Source organism: Bos javanicus, chromosome 25, assembly GCF_032452875.1.
Source record: "Bos javanicus breed banteng chromosome 25, ARS-OSU_banteng_1.0, whole genome shotgun sequence".
Classification (NCBI taxonomy): Eukaryota; Metazoa; Chordata; class Mammalia; order Artiodactyla; family Bovidae; genus Bos; species Bos javanicus.
The window spans coordinates 21724058-21738597 of record NC_083892.1 but is presented as its reverse complement, the minus strand read 5'-3'; the positions used below and the strand labels follow the sequence as shown (position 1 = coordinate 21738597).

The window sequence follows — 14540 nt, the reverse complement described above, 5'->3', positions numbered from 1 at the left end:
GACTCATGGGGTCGCAAAGAGTCGGACACAACTGAGCGACTGAACTGAACTGATGTGGCAGAGCCAATCTACCAGCTTTCACTTGTGATTCTGCTTCAGTCTTTAGGAGAAAAAGGGAACCATTCTTGATCTCAGGTTTCGATGGATCAAGCTGTACTGTTGCTCTCAAAGTGAAAGCTTCCTTACCAGCCATCAACACCAGCTTTCTGCAGTTCAGAAATCCCAAATGACAAAGATCCCATGAAGTCATTTCTGCTGGTCAGATCCCAATCCCAAATCTCTACAGACAGTCTCCTGTCTTTGTCCGATTCTTTCAGCTGGCTGCAAGGAGGGAAAAAAAAAAGTCAGTGAGGTTACCGTGATTTCTCAAGCATATGAAATGTACAAGAGGCAAAGCCTGAAGGTAGCAACGTTTAAAGATTACAAGCTGTTGCAAGAAACAAATTCAGTTTTCATCCCGGGCAAGCTCCCTAGGGAGGCAGAGCTTTTCTGTTTTACAGCCTGTGGTTAAACAGGAAGAGGACCCAGGCGAGCTCTGACCAGGCAGTTCTAACCACTTGCGCTGCCGTATGTCCAGGATCCACGATGTTCAGGAAATCCTACTGACACAGTCACTCTAAGAACTATGAATGCCAGTCCTGTAATTATGTGAGTGTTTGCACACATGCAGGTTGATAATGAGGTTGAGGAAATGTATGAAGGAAAGAGCCTTGCTGGGGCCAGTCTGGGGAAAATTGTTCTAGGGCATGTCCTTGATGGAGGCTGAGATGAGCCCCCAGTTTTGCTCTGAGAGGGGAAGGAGGAAACAGGGCACCACAAGAAGTCATGCTTTTGGCCCATGATCCCTGAAGTTGGAGGGCTTCCCTGGTGGCTCAGACAGTAAAGAATCTACCTGCAGTGCAGGAGACTAGGGTTCTATCCCTGGGTCAGGAAGATCCTCTAGAGAAGGGAATGGCTACGCACTCCAATATTCTTACCTAGGAAGTTCCATGGACAGAGGAACCTGACAGGATACAATCCATGGGGTCACAAAGAGTTGGATACAACTGAGCAATTAACACATTCACTTTTCCCTGGAGTTGGACTGTCACTGAATCCCATCCTACCCTGTTCTTGTTGTGGGATACTGGCCTGTTCTTTAACCTCTTAAAGCTCCGTTGGTAAAATGGGGATGAAATGACTAGTGAAGCCAGATCCCTTAATACAGTGCTTGTTATAAACAGCACGTGCTCAGTAACTGTCGGCTGATGTATCTCATAATTGTTAGCTCAGATGCATCAAAAAGTGATGCCATGTTCTTGGAGCACTAGCCAGGGAAGACCCTGCATGGCAGCTAGCAAACAGCTCCCAGCAGGTGGCTGGTGGCTGGCCCAGCATCAGCCACACACACAGCCCTAAGCAGGTCATCCCCACACCCTATGGGTTGCATTCTATGTTTGCTGAGACCCAGAGCAACTCCCACAATTTGGCTTCACCTAGCAACACATCACAGTATTTTCCACTCCCCCACATCAGAGACATTCTCAATACTGTATATGAAAAAAGCTCCAATTTTTACTTGGCTTGCAATGCAAAACTGCAGGTGGAGAGGAAGGAAAGAAGGAAGAGAGGAAGGGAGAAAGGGAGGGAGAGGAGGAGTCAGGGACAGAGGAAAGGAAAGACAGGCTGTTAAAGGACCTTCCCAATCTCAGGTGGTCCACAACCCAACCTTGCCACCCAGACTGGGATGCAGTAATTTTAACTTACAATCTAAATGTTTCGTTCCACTCGGGGTTGAGGGAGCACTTGATGGTCTTGGTCTTCTGCTTGCTCTCACTCTTGGGATCAGGAATCAGTTTCAGTTTCACGTAAGGATCTGACAAGCCATTAGGATCCATAGGTACAAGGTTTTTAGCATCTCTTACTAAAAACAGAAAGAAAATAAACAAACCAGTTTTAGCATTAATATCTATAAAGAAAGCTGAGTGCCAAAGAATTGATGCTTTTGAACTGTGGTGTTGGAGAAGACTCTTGAGAGTCCCTTGGACTGCAAGGAGATCCAACCAGTCCATCCTAAAGGAGATCGGTCGTAGGTGTTCATTAGAAGGACTGATGTTGAAGCTGAAACTCCAATACTTTGGCCACCTGATGCGAAGAGCTGACTCATTTGAAAAGACCCTGATGCTGGGAAAGATTGAGGGCAGGAGGAGAAGGGGATGACAGAGGATGAGACGGTTGGATGGCATCACTGACTCAATGGACATGGGTTTGGATAGACTCCAGCAGTTGGTGATGGACAGGGAAGCCTGGCGTGCTGTGGTTCATGGGGTTGCAGAGTCGGACACAACTGAGCAACTGAACTGAACTGAACCCCCAAAAGTTAAAGTGCCAACCAGTGATGGTTGTAGAACCTGTGAAAAGGTTTCCTGGCATCACATTTATTTACTGGGAATCTTCATTTATTAACACCAACAGCTAAGAGGCATACGAAGTGAGATAAACTGAAAAGATGTAGACTCTATGTTGGTTTAAAATTGATTTCTGACTTTCAAACTGCCCTTCCCCTAGATTAACCATAAATTTTTTTAGTTTGTTTTCCAAAAGGCCTCCAAGAAAAATTAGTTTCTTCCAATTAGCTTAATCCTTTCTAGGATCCTACATATTGTACTTCATTTATGGTTGAATAGAAGACTCTTGAGAGTCCCTTGGACTGCGAGAAGATCCAACCAATCCATCCTAAAGGAAATCAGTCCTGGGTGGTCATTGGAAGGACTGATGTTGAAGCTGAAACTCCAGTATTTTGGCCACCTAATGCGAAGAGCTGACTCGTTTGAAAAGATCCTGACACTGAGAAAGATTGAGGGCAGGAGGAGAAGGGGACGACAGAGGATGAGATGGTTGGATGGCATCACTGACACAATGGACATGAGTTTGAGTGAACTCCGGGAGTTGGTGATGGACAGGGAGACCTGGTGTGCTGCGGTTCATGGGGTCGCAGAGAGTTGGACACAACTGAGCAACTGAACTGAACTGAATATCTGCTTGCATGAATATATCAAATTTTGTTTATCCATTCATCAGCTGATCAACTTTTGACTATTGTAAAAGGTGCTGCTATGAACATGTGTATACTCTGACATAAAAATTTACATATTCTATGATTCCATTTACATGAAACATCCAGAACAGGTAAATCCAAAGAGACAGCAGACTAGCAGCTGCCAGGAGTTGGTGGTAGGTGGAATGGGAGTTACTACCTAACGGTTATGGGGTTTCCTTTAAGGGTGACAAAAATTCCTTGGAACTAGATAGAAACGATGGTTGCCCAAAACTGTTAATTCAGTAAATGCCACTAAGCTATACACTTAAAAATGGTTAATGGTGCATTTTATCTGAATTCAAAAAGAAAAACAGGCAACTGATATGAACATGCAGTACAGCACAGGGAACTCTACTTAATGCACCATGGTGACCTAAATAAGAGGGGAATCCAAGAGGGAGGGGTATGTGTATATGTATAGCTGATTCATTTTGCTATGCAGTAGAAGCTAACACAATATCATAAAGCAACTACACTCCAATAAAAGGTAATTAATAAAAAAGTAAAAGCTATTAATAAAAGAGAAAGAATTGCCCTCTAAACCAAAATGACCTATTTATCCAGGCAGCACCCATTAACCAGCGCCTAGACAGCCCAGGGTGAGAGGGCTGGAAAAACAGCAGCATTACAGCTAGGCTCCACCTGTGCCCAAGAACACCCTGGGTAAAGGAGGTTTAGCAGGGAAAGGAAGAAGAAGGTCAACAGTCTGGGATGCAACTGAGTATAAGAAGGATGAGGCAGCATAAGACATCAGTCTGGAGAAACGGGAAGAAGTTAATTAGGAGTCAGTTCAAAAACCAGTAACATAGATGGCCAAGGGAAGGCGATAAGAAAATGAAAACTGTCTAGATCTTGAGGATACAGTGCCAACCACCTCATTTATGATAGGAAAACCCAAAGTAATATATTGATATTAGCAGACTGAATCAAACTATCTGCTAAAAGGCTAACAAACAGTGACTCTTACCAGAATGCAAAGATGGCTCAACCTCAGAAATCTATTATTAAAATATTCATCATAATTATAGGTCAAAGGAGAAAACTATAGGATCATTGCAATTAGCTAGAAATAACAGGAAATCTCCACAGGACAAAGGACATCTGAAATAATAGCACCAAAGTTAATGGTAAATGCAATCTCATTAAAGTCAAGAATATGACAAAGATACCCCTTACCACCACCATCATTCCGTATTTGTTCTAAGTGCTTCATAAGTGCAACAAGTTATCAGAAAAGTAAAGAATAAAGCATCCCCATCACTCCCTGCAACCTCTGCTTCCACCTCATCACAGTCACCTCCTTCCTGGTGTTTATAATCCAGAAGTTACACTACTTTTTTAACTCAGCTTCATGTATCCCACAAGCTATGCTACTTCCCATTTTCCTATTCATTAACTCTAGTACCCCACTGCTACAAGTCTTTCATCACCAATCAACCTATTGAGCCCAATATAAAATTTTCTCTTTCTCCTCATTCCCTCTCGTCTTTACTCCCTTCACCCCCAGCTTAAAGTTTTGGAGGCATTATATTCACTCTCGAAAATTACTCTCAACTCCCTTGCTCCTCTTTCCTTTCATTTTATCTGACAACTAACCACTGCTTGGGATGGAGTGGTGGGGGGCTGACTTGCCTAAGACCATATAGCTAGTGAAGGGCTGAGACTGAATAAAGGGAATGAAGAAAGGGCTGAGTGGACTGTCAGAGGAGTGACAAGGGACCCCAGGAGGCACGCTGTAACTTATTCTGCACTGACACCATTCTCTACTCTAGCACATGGCCCCTTCTTCCACTTATCCACAGGCTGAATTCCTATTCCACGTCATCTTGCAAGTTGTATCTCATTTTTGTACCAAAAGTAAGAATTTTACCTCTTTGATTTGGTTAAGTTCAATAAGCAGGTCCCTAATGTGTTCGGCATTCTGCTAAGTACTATGGACAGGGGTGCCAACATAATGTTGATCTTGTCTTCAATATCTTATGTTGACCCCCTATTCCCAGTGCCTAGCAGAATAAAACCAAGTTATTCAAAGCAATTTTGGGATCACGAATAGTCGAACTGACTTGGCGACTCAGCAACAACAACAGATTCAAAGTAGAGTTGATTTCTAAGGAGACAGTAGTCAGGTCATATAGTATAGTGGATACAGGGCTATGAGAATCCAGGGTCTGCATTTTGCCTAGCAGTTATTTCACATTTTTGAATCTCAAATTCTTGATCAGTAAAATGGAAAGAACATACCTCACTGGGCTGTTAAAAGGGTGAAATCAGATAAAGAATATACATTGTTAACACCTAGAGAAATAGTCAATAAATGCTAGCTATATTATTGCTTTCACTTTCATGTTATTGCTATTTCATTGTTATTACAATTAATATTCAGTGCCCTCTTTTTACTACATTGGTTTGTTTTTATTATGAAGACGTAATCATTTCCAAATTTTTTCTTGAGAATAAAGCATCTGACTTTTCCATTTGAACCCTTCCAAAGGAATGCTTCTCAGCCCTTAGTGTGGACAAGGGTCACCCAGATGACCAGTGAGATGCATATTCCTATGACCCACTCCCACAGATAAGATTCTGATTCATTAAGTCTGGAGTGACACCTGCTCATCTGTTTCTCTAAGTTCCCAAGTGATGCTGATACTGCTGGTCCATAGAGCACACATTAGGTAAAACTTTCCTAGATGATATAATTTCTTAATATGCCCGTACACTTTCCCCATGGACTACATACAATCTCCAACTGTTCCTTTCTCTCATTCACTGAGCCTTCCAAGGAAAACAGCATGTGCAAGTTTCCAGGCTTGGATCTTAGAATGACACATCCATCACCCTAGTGAGCTGCATAAAAACATGATTTGAGAGGCTCTGAAGTGCCAGAAACTTGTCTGTCTGGTTGATTGGCAACACATATGCAAGTGAAAACAGCTTGTCTTTCTTCAAAGACCACACGCCCTCCCCTGTCTTATAAACTGACAGCACAGGACAATCACCAGAACATTCTTCTATTGTAAGTATGCACCTCACAGCTCCTTCAGAGTACTCTTTGTAGGACAAGCATTCTTGAGCCAATCTCACAACTAATGGTTTAAGAATGACCTTTCCCTGGCCGTCTACTTCCCCTAACTTTCCAAGCCTAACTGAGGCATGACTCCATCTTTCCCCCAACTCTTATAGATAGACCCTTTCTTCTACTTCTGTTCCTTTTGGGTCTATCCTCTCCCAAAGGGGCCAAAAATTTCTATGAAAAGGAACAAAGTGGAATTGATTCTGGGACTGTTGGTATTCACATCTCCAAGTGCTCTGGCTACTAAAGTCACTGTATCGTGAGCAGCTGAAAGTAACTTCAGGCTAAGATCCAAAGGCCTGTCCCTCCTGAAGCTTTTCAAAGTAGAGTCATGTTTCCCAGCAGCAAGAGAGCTATATGTGTATTGAGAAAGCAAATCTCTCTAGACCACACTTGGCGAGACTGACTTTGATTTTTCTTGATAAATGTTTCTTTACTATCTCTGTTGAAATTCAGCCAGCCCAGATGGTACAAAATGCTTCACACAAAGCAGAAATAGCAACTGTCCCCCCTGATGGAAGCTTGCTAAGTGCACAGAAAAGTGTCCCAGTCAAGAGAACATTGCTTGCCTTGGGAGTGAAGCTGGTTGGGGGGTAAGATCTGGCTGTTTCCATCAAAGGCCTTCAGAGCAAACAAGGCCTCTGCATTCTGGTGTGATTACCTAATACAGTGCTGAATCCATAAAAGATAGCTCTACTGTTAACTATCTTCCTAAGGATTGCTCTTCAATAAGAACTTTCTTATTTTTTTTAATAAGTATTGGAAAGTCTGAATAACTGTGTTGCTTTAAAGTCATCATAATATACTATGTGAACCAGAAGCTTCTCTGTATTAAGAACCTCTCCTTTTGAAGGTACTTTCTTCAACGTCATGAGTCCTTATTTGTCCTCACTATAAATGTCCTTAGAACAGTCATCCAAAGCAATCCCCACTAGCATTCAGTTATGTTTGAGGATGTCTGCAGAGATAAAAAGCAGGAAATGCAAATTGATACAGCCACTACGGAGAACAGTTTGAAGGTTCCTTAAAAAATTAAAAATAGAATTATCATATGACCCAGAAATCCCACTACTGGGCATATACCCTGAAAAAAAAACAAAATTAAAAAAAAAAAAACACATGCACCCCAGTGTTCACTGCAGCACTATTTAAAATAGCCAGGTCATGGAAGAAACCTAAATGTCTATCAACCAATGAATGGATAAAGAAGATGCAGTACATATATACAGCAAAATTTAATCAGTCATAAAAAAGAACAAACTTGCATCATTTGTAGAGATGTGGATATACCTACAGATTGTTACACAGAGTGAAGCAAGTCAGAAAGAGAAAAATCAATGTTGTATATTAACGCATTTTATCTACGTGGAATCTAAGAAAATGGTACAGATGAACCTGTTTTCAAGGCAGAAATAGAGACACAGACAGAGAGAACAAATGTATGGACATGAAAGGGGGAAAGGCAGGGTGGGATGAACTGCGAGACTGGGATTGACATATATACACTATTACGTACAAAGTAGATAACTAATGAGAACCTACTGTAGAGCACAGGGAACTCTACTTAATGCTCTGTGGTGACCTAAATGGGAAGGAAATCCAAGAAGAGGGGATATATATGTACATGGATATTTGGTTCACTTCGCTGTACAGCAGAAACTAACACAACATGGTAAAGCAACTATATTTCAATTAAAAAAAATAGGAAATAACGTGAATGCTCATCAACAGGGGAAGGGGTAAATAATCCAGAGCATGTTCACACAGTGAAATATTATGTATGGCTCTATAACACTGGGCTATCTACATGTGCTAACATGTTAAACCAGCAAAATGAAGATTGGCTATTACAATGTAATACTTCTTTGTTTAAAAAAAAAGTCAGTGGTTTCAACTGAAGATCGACATCAGTGGTTCAGCTGATGAAATCTGGATTGAGACTATGAATTAAATGATAGCACTGGGCCAATATTAGGTTTCCAGAGTTGAATAACTGTACATATGCACGAGAATGTCCGTGTCCTTAGAAAATATATACTAAATTATCTAGGAAAAAATGGGGACCATGATTCCAACTCATTCTCAGATGGCTCACAAAAACATATACACGCATATTAAAATATTTAATAGAGAGAATGATGAACAAATGAAACAAAACGTGAACAAATGGTAAATCAGGTAAAGAGAATACAGAAATCCTTGTACTGTTCTTGAAACTTTTCTATAATTTTGGGACTGTGTTTAAACAAACAAGGCCCTCCAAATCTTTGAGACAAGTATAAAAAATTTTCTATAAGGTCACATGTGAATGCAAATATATAGAAAAAAGTCTAGAAGGATAAATCCAAAAGTGGCTTGAAGAAAGGGCTACATCTGTGGAAGAGGTAAAGGCACCTGGTTCGTGGGCAAAAGAAACTTAAGCCTTAATTGTCATTTTCTGAAATTATTACAAAGAGAATGCATTCTTATATTAACTGTGTTATTAAAACTTAATTTAAAAAATCAATTCAGTTGTGGTCCATTTACCGCCGCCAAGAACTCATTGTTTTGGCCTTCAAAGACCCCCATTCTGTTCCCCAAAGACTTTTTAGAGCAACCGAGTCTGCAAAGATCCTGGTCTGAATGGCTGGGCCCTAGGTGAACAGACCCAGGATGGCCTTACTGAGACCAGCTCGACACCCGTGGCACACATGCCAGGACCAAAGCAGGACTGAAGTAAAGAGACTGATCAGGTGAAAACTTTCAGAGCCATCCACCCATTTTGGCTCTCCTGCTCTGCACTCACCTCCTTCTCTTTCAGTGACCTGATGGATGACAGTTTACTGGGCCTTCAGTTAATCCCAAGTTCCTCCCCACTGCCCCGTCACACTTCCTTAAGCCGAAACTTCTTCAGCTGTCTACTCCTAGATCTGCATTTTGTTGATAATAAGCCCACTTATTATGGGCTTCCTGAGTGGCTCAGTGGTAAAGATTCTGCCTGCTACACAGCAGACTTGGGTGCAATTACTGGGTCAACAAGATCCCCTGGAGGAGGGCATGGCAGTCCACTCTAGTATTCTTGCTGGGAAAACTCCTGTGGACAGAGGAGGCTGGCAGGCTAGTCATGGGGTTGCAAAGAGTCAGACATGACTGAAGCGACCGAGCAGCTGCAGCATTCACTCATTGCTTCTTCTAATCCCAAGCTTCTCTGATGCTATAGTTTTTGTGAGCCCTGGATCCATCAGCATCTCCTTCCATCATCTTAACTGGCCATCCCTGGCCTCATCTGATGGACTCTGATTACAAAGTAAGCAAGCCTAGGGTCTCTGGGTAGCCCACACGCAGGAGCTAAGACATCTCAAGTGCATCATGGCCAAAGGCTCTGAGAACAGCTGGCTTCCTGTCACTGCTGGCAGCGGCAGAGTCATCACACATCGAATCATCTGTGTTGAGACAGACTTCCAGCTGGGACCATCACAGTATCTGTCTGGAAGGGAGCCTGTCAAGCCAAGGCAAGTGAAACGATGATGGGGAGCTAATGCAGGTAAGCGGGGAACTAAGTTAGCAACAGTTAGACTTCAGAGTCACACACACCTGGCTCTAAGTTCTGCCTCTGCCTTTGACTCTCACTAACAGGGTGCCTTTAGTCAGAAGACTCCTCTGAGGACTTCCCTGGTGGTCCAGTGGTTAAGAATCCATCTTCCAATGCAGGAGACGCAGGTTTAATCCCTGGTCCGGGAAGATTTCACATGCCACGGAGCAACATGTACCATGCCAAAGTACCGCAGCTACTGAGCCTGCGTGCAGTTACTGAAGCCTGCCTTAGAGCCGGTGCTCTGAAACAAAAGAGGCTACTGCAGTCAGAAGCCTGTGCACAGCAACAAATACCCAATGCAGCCAAAATAATAAATAAATAAAAGACTTCGCTGAGTTTCCCTGTCTCTGAAATGCTGATAAAGTCGCATACAACTCAAAAGGATGTCTGATAATTATAGGACTGCCATCCATGCCAGTTTACCAAGAACAACCTCAGTCTCTATCTGTTGTTCTTTTACTCTCAAGAGAGTCTAGTTCGGACAATAAATTACATGGTTCCTCTAATTACAGAGGATAATGGTGTTGAAGTATAGTGAAAAGCACATGGCAGAGTCTCAACAAATGTTGATTTCCTGTCTCCTTTGAGAGAATTTAGATCAAATTACATAACTATTAAGATCAATTTCAAGGCTAAAAGAGTATCTCTCCAAAGTGATTTTCATATAAATGAACCTGGAGGAGGTAGTCAAAGAATGATGTTCTGATGCCAACTGTGATAAATCCCTCCCTTCTTCTTACATTATAGCTTCCTCTCCATTCCAGTTCAGCCACCTGGAGTCTCACCTGGAATGAATGGTTCTTCCTCTGAACTCCCCAATAACCTTTTATCTTTTTAATCCTCTGCTCCCTTTACACCATTTTTTTTTTTTAAAATACATATCAAACCCTTTGATCCCTGAACTCTTTCCTTTCTTCTGGGCCATCAGTGAGCTGCTGTGATGTTACTTTTCTTCCTAACCCTGCCAATATGGAAAGCTCCTCCAAGCACTTCTGGCCATGGGCTTTAATATTGTGTCTTTTGAACAACATCCTGTCTGCATACCTCTGACTGTCAGTGATACACGGCTTCGAGAGAGCACCAGAGAAAAGAATAATACATGGAGAGCTTGATGCATGACACACCCATGACCTCCAACAACCGCCTGGCCCTCCACACCACCTGTCACCCTACTGGGCATGCTTAGCCAACCCTTCCCTTTCCCGACAGAAACAATCTCAGGAGTTCATCATTTTAAGGCTCCTGTCTGATTCCTGTTCCATCTGGTTCGCACAATGATCTTCTGTATTATGTCTGTGGCATGGATTTCTAGTTCTATCACGTTTTCATCAGAAGATGTAGGCTGAGCCATTTCTGGGGCATTTTGTGAAGAGGTCTGCTTTGCAAGTTAACATATCATCAATTTTGTGCATACTAGGGAAAAGGCGAGTCTCTTAAGGAAGAGTTCAGGCTTCAAGAGAGAAGTATTTGGCACGAGCTTTAAGAATATTATTTAAGTAATCTATACTCATATTTTTTTACCTGTTTTATCTGTCAAAGACGGACACAATATGTTTTAAAACCATCCCTCAATGGCATTTCTATAAATTCCTCATTTCATTTCTAGCAGTTTTTGCTTTTATGTATTTGACCCTGTGTTACCTGAGGCACGTGACTATTTTTTTAATCTTGGATTTTATGTTTCATTCTTTTAAAAATTCTTTTTTGTACTGTTTACTACTTGCTTGTCTTGAGCTCTGCTCTCAAAATAGGTGCTTTTCCATTTACCCTGGTTGTTTCTGCAGGAACACCTGATTCCATTTACCTGTGGATCCATGCTGTTTATCCTCCACACCTTTTTTTTCCCCCATAACTATAGTCATCTTTTTGTTCCTTTCCCCTGCCACCTGGGAGTATTCCTTAAGCCTATTTCCATATGACTGATTATATTTTCTGCAGTAAGCACTCCTCTGTTAACTGTTTCTATGCATTTTAATTTATTTTTTAAATTATTTTTTATTATCACAATATGATATCCTTCTTGCTTACGCCTTCCCCTTAGCTAGTTCCTCTTTCATCTCATGCCTACTGCCTTATCCTTCTGCCCTCCCCCACTCTCAGTCTCTCTCTCTTTCTCTCTCCCTCCGACCCTCTTTTCCTCTCCTTGTCTTTTGTGTGTGTGTGTGAAAGTTTTGTGTTTTTTTAAATAATTATTTATTTTTGCCTGTGCTGGGTCTTTGTTGCCGTGTGGGCTTTTCTCAAGTTGTGGGGAGCAGGAGCTCCAGTTGTGGGGCATGGGCTTCTCATTGCAGTGGCATCTCTTGTTGGGGATCACGGGCTCCAGAGCTTGCCCGTTTCAGCAGCTGCGGTACGCGGGCTCTAGAGCGCAGACTCGGAAGTCATGGCGCACGGGCTTAGTTGCTCTGCAGCGTGCGGGGTCCTCCTACACCAGCGATGATACCCGTGTCTCCCGCATTAGCAGGTGGATTCTTCACCACTTAGCTACTTGGGAAGCCCTCCTTTTCCTGTCTTTTTTATCTGTTTATTTTCTGTCTATGGCATTTAATTATTTAATCAGCATACAGTAATACTGACTTTTTGTGTATACTTTCGTGAATTTTAACATATGTATAGAATCATGTAACCACCATCCTACCAGGACATAGGACAGTTCAATCACTCCAGAAAAATCCTGTGAGCTGCTGCTTCATAGTTACAACCCACCCGCTACCCTCAGCCCCTAGCAATCGATGCTCCATTTCTCATTTACTATAGTTTTATCTTTTGAAGAATGACACATCTTCCATATAAATGTAGCATCAGACAGGATGAAACCTTTTGAGATTGGCTTCTCTAACTCAGCAAAGTGCCTTTGAGAGGCAGCCAGGTTGTGCATATGAATAGTTTTTAATCATTTCTTTCCATTGATGAGGAATATTCCACTGTATGGATGAACCACAGTTCATTTATCCATTTACCTGTTCAAGGGCATTTGAGTGGTCTCTAGTTTTTGGTCATTATGAATAGAGCTGCTACAAATATTCAAATGTGAACATGAAATTTCATTTCTCTAGGGTAAATTCCTAGGAGTTAGATCATTAAAGCATATGGTAAGTGTGTATATACATACATTCGTGTGTGTGTGTGTATATATATATATATATATACACACACACACACATAGGTGTTATATATATATATGTATAAATATATACCAAAAGGTTTTCCAAAGAGACTGTACCATTTTGCATTCCTGCTAGCAATAAATAAGTTTCTCTCACCTTGCATCCTTTCCAGCACACTGTATTCACAGTATTTATTATTGTTTTTTTAATAATGTTATTTATGTATTTTTGGTTGTGCTGGATCTTCGTTGCTGCCTGGGCTTGCTCTTGCTGTGGCGAGCAGGAGTTCCTCTATCATTGCAGTGCATGGGCTGTTCACTGTGGTGGCTTCTCTTGTTGCAGAGCACGGGCTGTAGGGCACACGGGCTTCAGCAGCTGTGGCGTGTGGGCTCAGTCATTGCAGCTGCTGGGTTCTAGAACACAGGCTCAATAGCTGTGGCACACAGGTTTCATTTCTCTGTGGCATGTGGAATCTTCCTGGACCAGGTATCAAACCTGTGTCTCCTGCACTGGCAGGCAGATTCTTTACCACTGAGCCACCAGGGAAGCTCTGTCGTTATTATCTTAGCCATTCTAATAGGTATATAGTGGTATCTCACTGTAGCTTTAATTTGCATTTCCCTGATTTCCAGTGACACTGAGCCTCTTCTTGTGCGTGAACCTGCCATCCTTACACCATCTTTGGTGGTGTTTTGGCCCATCTTTTTCGTGGAGTTGCTTGCACACTTACGACTCTGAGAGTTCTCTACTCTGGATCCAGGTCTTTTTTCAGATATGTGCTTTGCAAATATTTTCTTCCAGTTTGTAGCTTGTCTTTTCATTATGTAACAGTGCCTTTTGCAAAGCAAAAGTGTTTTTTTATTTTAATGAGGTCCAGTTAATTATTTTTTCTTTCATGAGTCATGTTTTTAGTGTCATGTTTGAGAACTCTTTGTTTAACTCCAGGTCATAAAATTTTTTTCTCCTATGTTTTCCATTTCTATGCCTTTAAATTTAACATTTAGATCTATAATCCATTTTGTTTTAGTTCTTCAATAAGTTTATGAACAGAAGTTGAGGTTCATTTTGTTTGCATATGAATGCCAGTCATTCCAACATCATTTGTTGAAAGACTGGGTAGTCTTTCCATTTCTTTGTTTTTATATCTTTAAAAAAAAAACAACCAATGAGCTGTATTTGTATGGGTATACATCTGGACTCTCTCTTCTGATCCAGTTATTTATGTATTTATCCCTTTGCCAAAATTACACTGCCTGATAACTGAAGCTTTGTCTTAGGTCTGAAAATTGAGTACTGTGATTCTGCCAACTTTATTCTTCATCTTAAAAACTGTGGTGGCATTCTAGTTCTTTGGCCTTTTCATTAAATTTTAGAATCCCTTTGTCCATATCAATAAAAAAACTCCTGCTGAGATTTTGATTGGAAATTTATTAAGTCTACGGATCAATCTGAAAAACTGAAGACTTTACTATATCCTGGGTCTTCCAATCCATAAACAAGACATGTCTCTTCATTTATTTAAGTATTCTTTGATTTCTTGCAGTGTTTTATAACTTTCAGCATATGGATTCTAGACATATTTTATTAGATTTATAACAAAATATTACATTTGTTTTGAAGTTATTGCAAACGGTATTTTAAAAACTTTAGTTTCTGTTGATATATGAAAATACAATTGATTTTTGTGTGTTGACCTTATATCTTTTACTAGTT

At 41.3% G+C, this 14540-nt stretch overlaps 1 protein-coding gene across 3 annotated transcripts in view; it reads right to left on the bottom strand.

Moving 5' to 3' along the window:
- Positions 1-14540, bottom strand: part of PRKCB (protein kinase C beta) — a 375130-nt gene that overhangs the window by 115334 nt on the left and 245256 nt on the right. For all 3 annotated transcript variants that reach the window (XM_061401446.1, XM_061401448.1, XM_061401449.1), the window contains 2 exons: positions 1747-1903; positions 187-321 (listed from right to left, as the gene is read on the bottom strand). In XM_061401446.1, coding sequence (XP_061257430.1) covers positions 187-321; positions 1747-1903 — 292 coding nt within the window. The remainder of the gene's footprint in view (positions 1-186; positions 322-1746; positions 1904-14540) is intronic.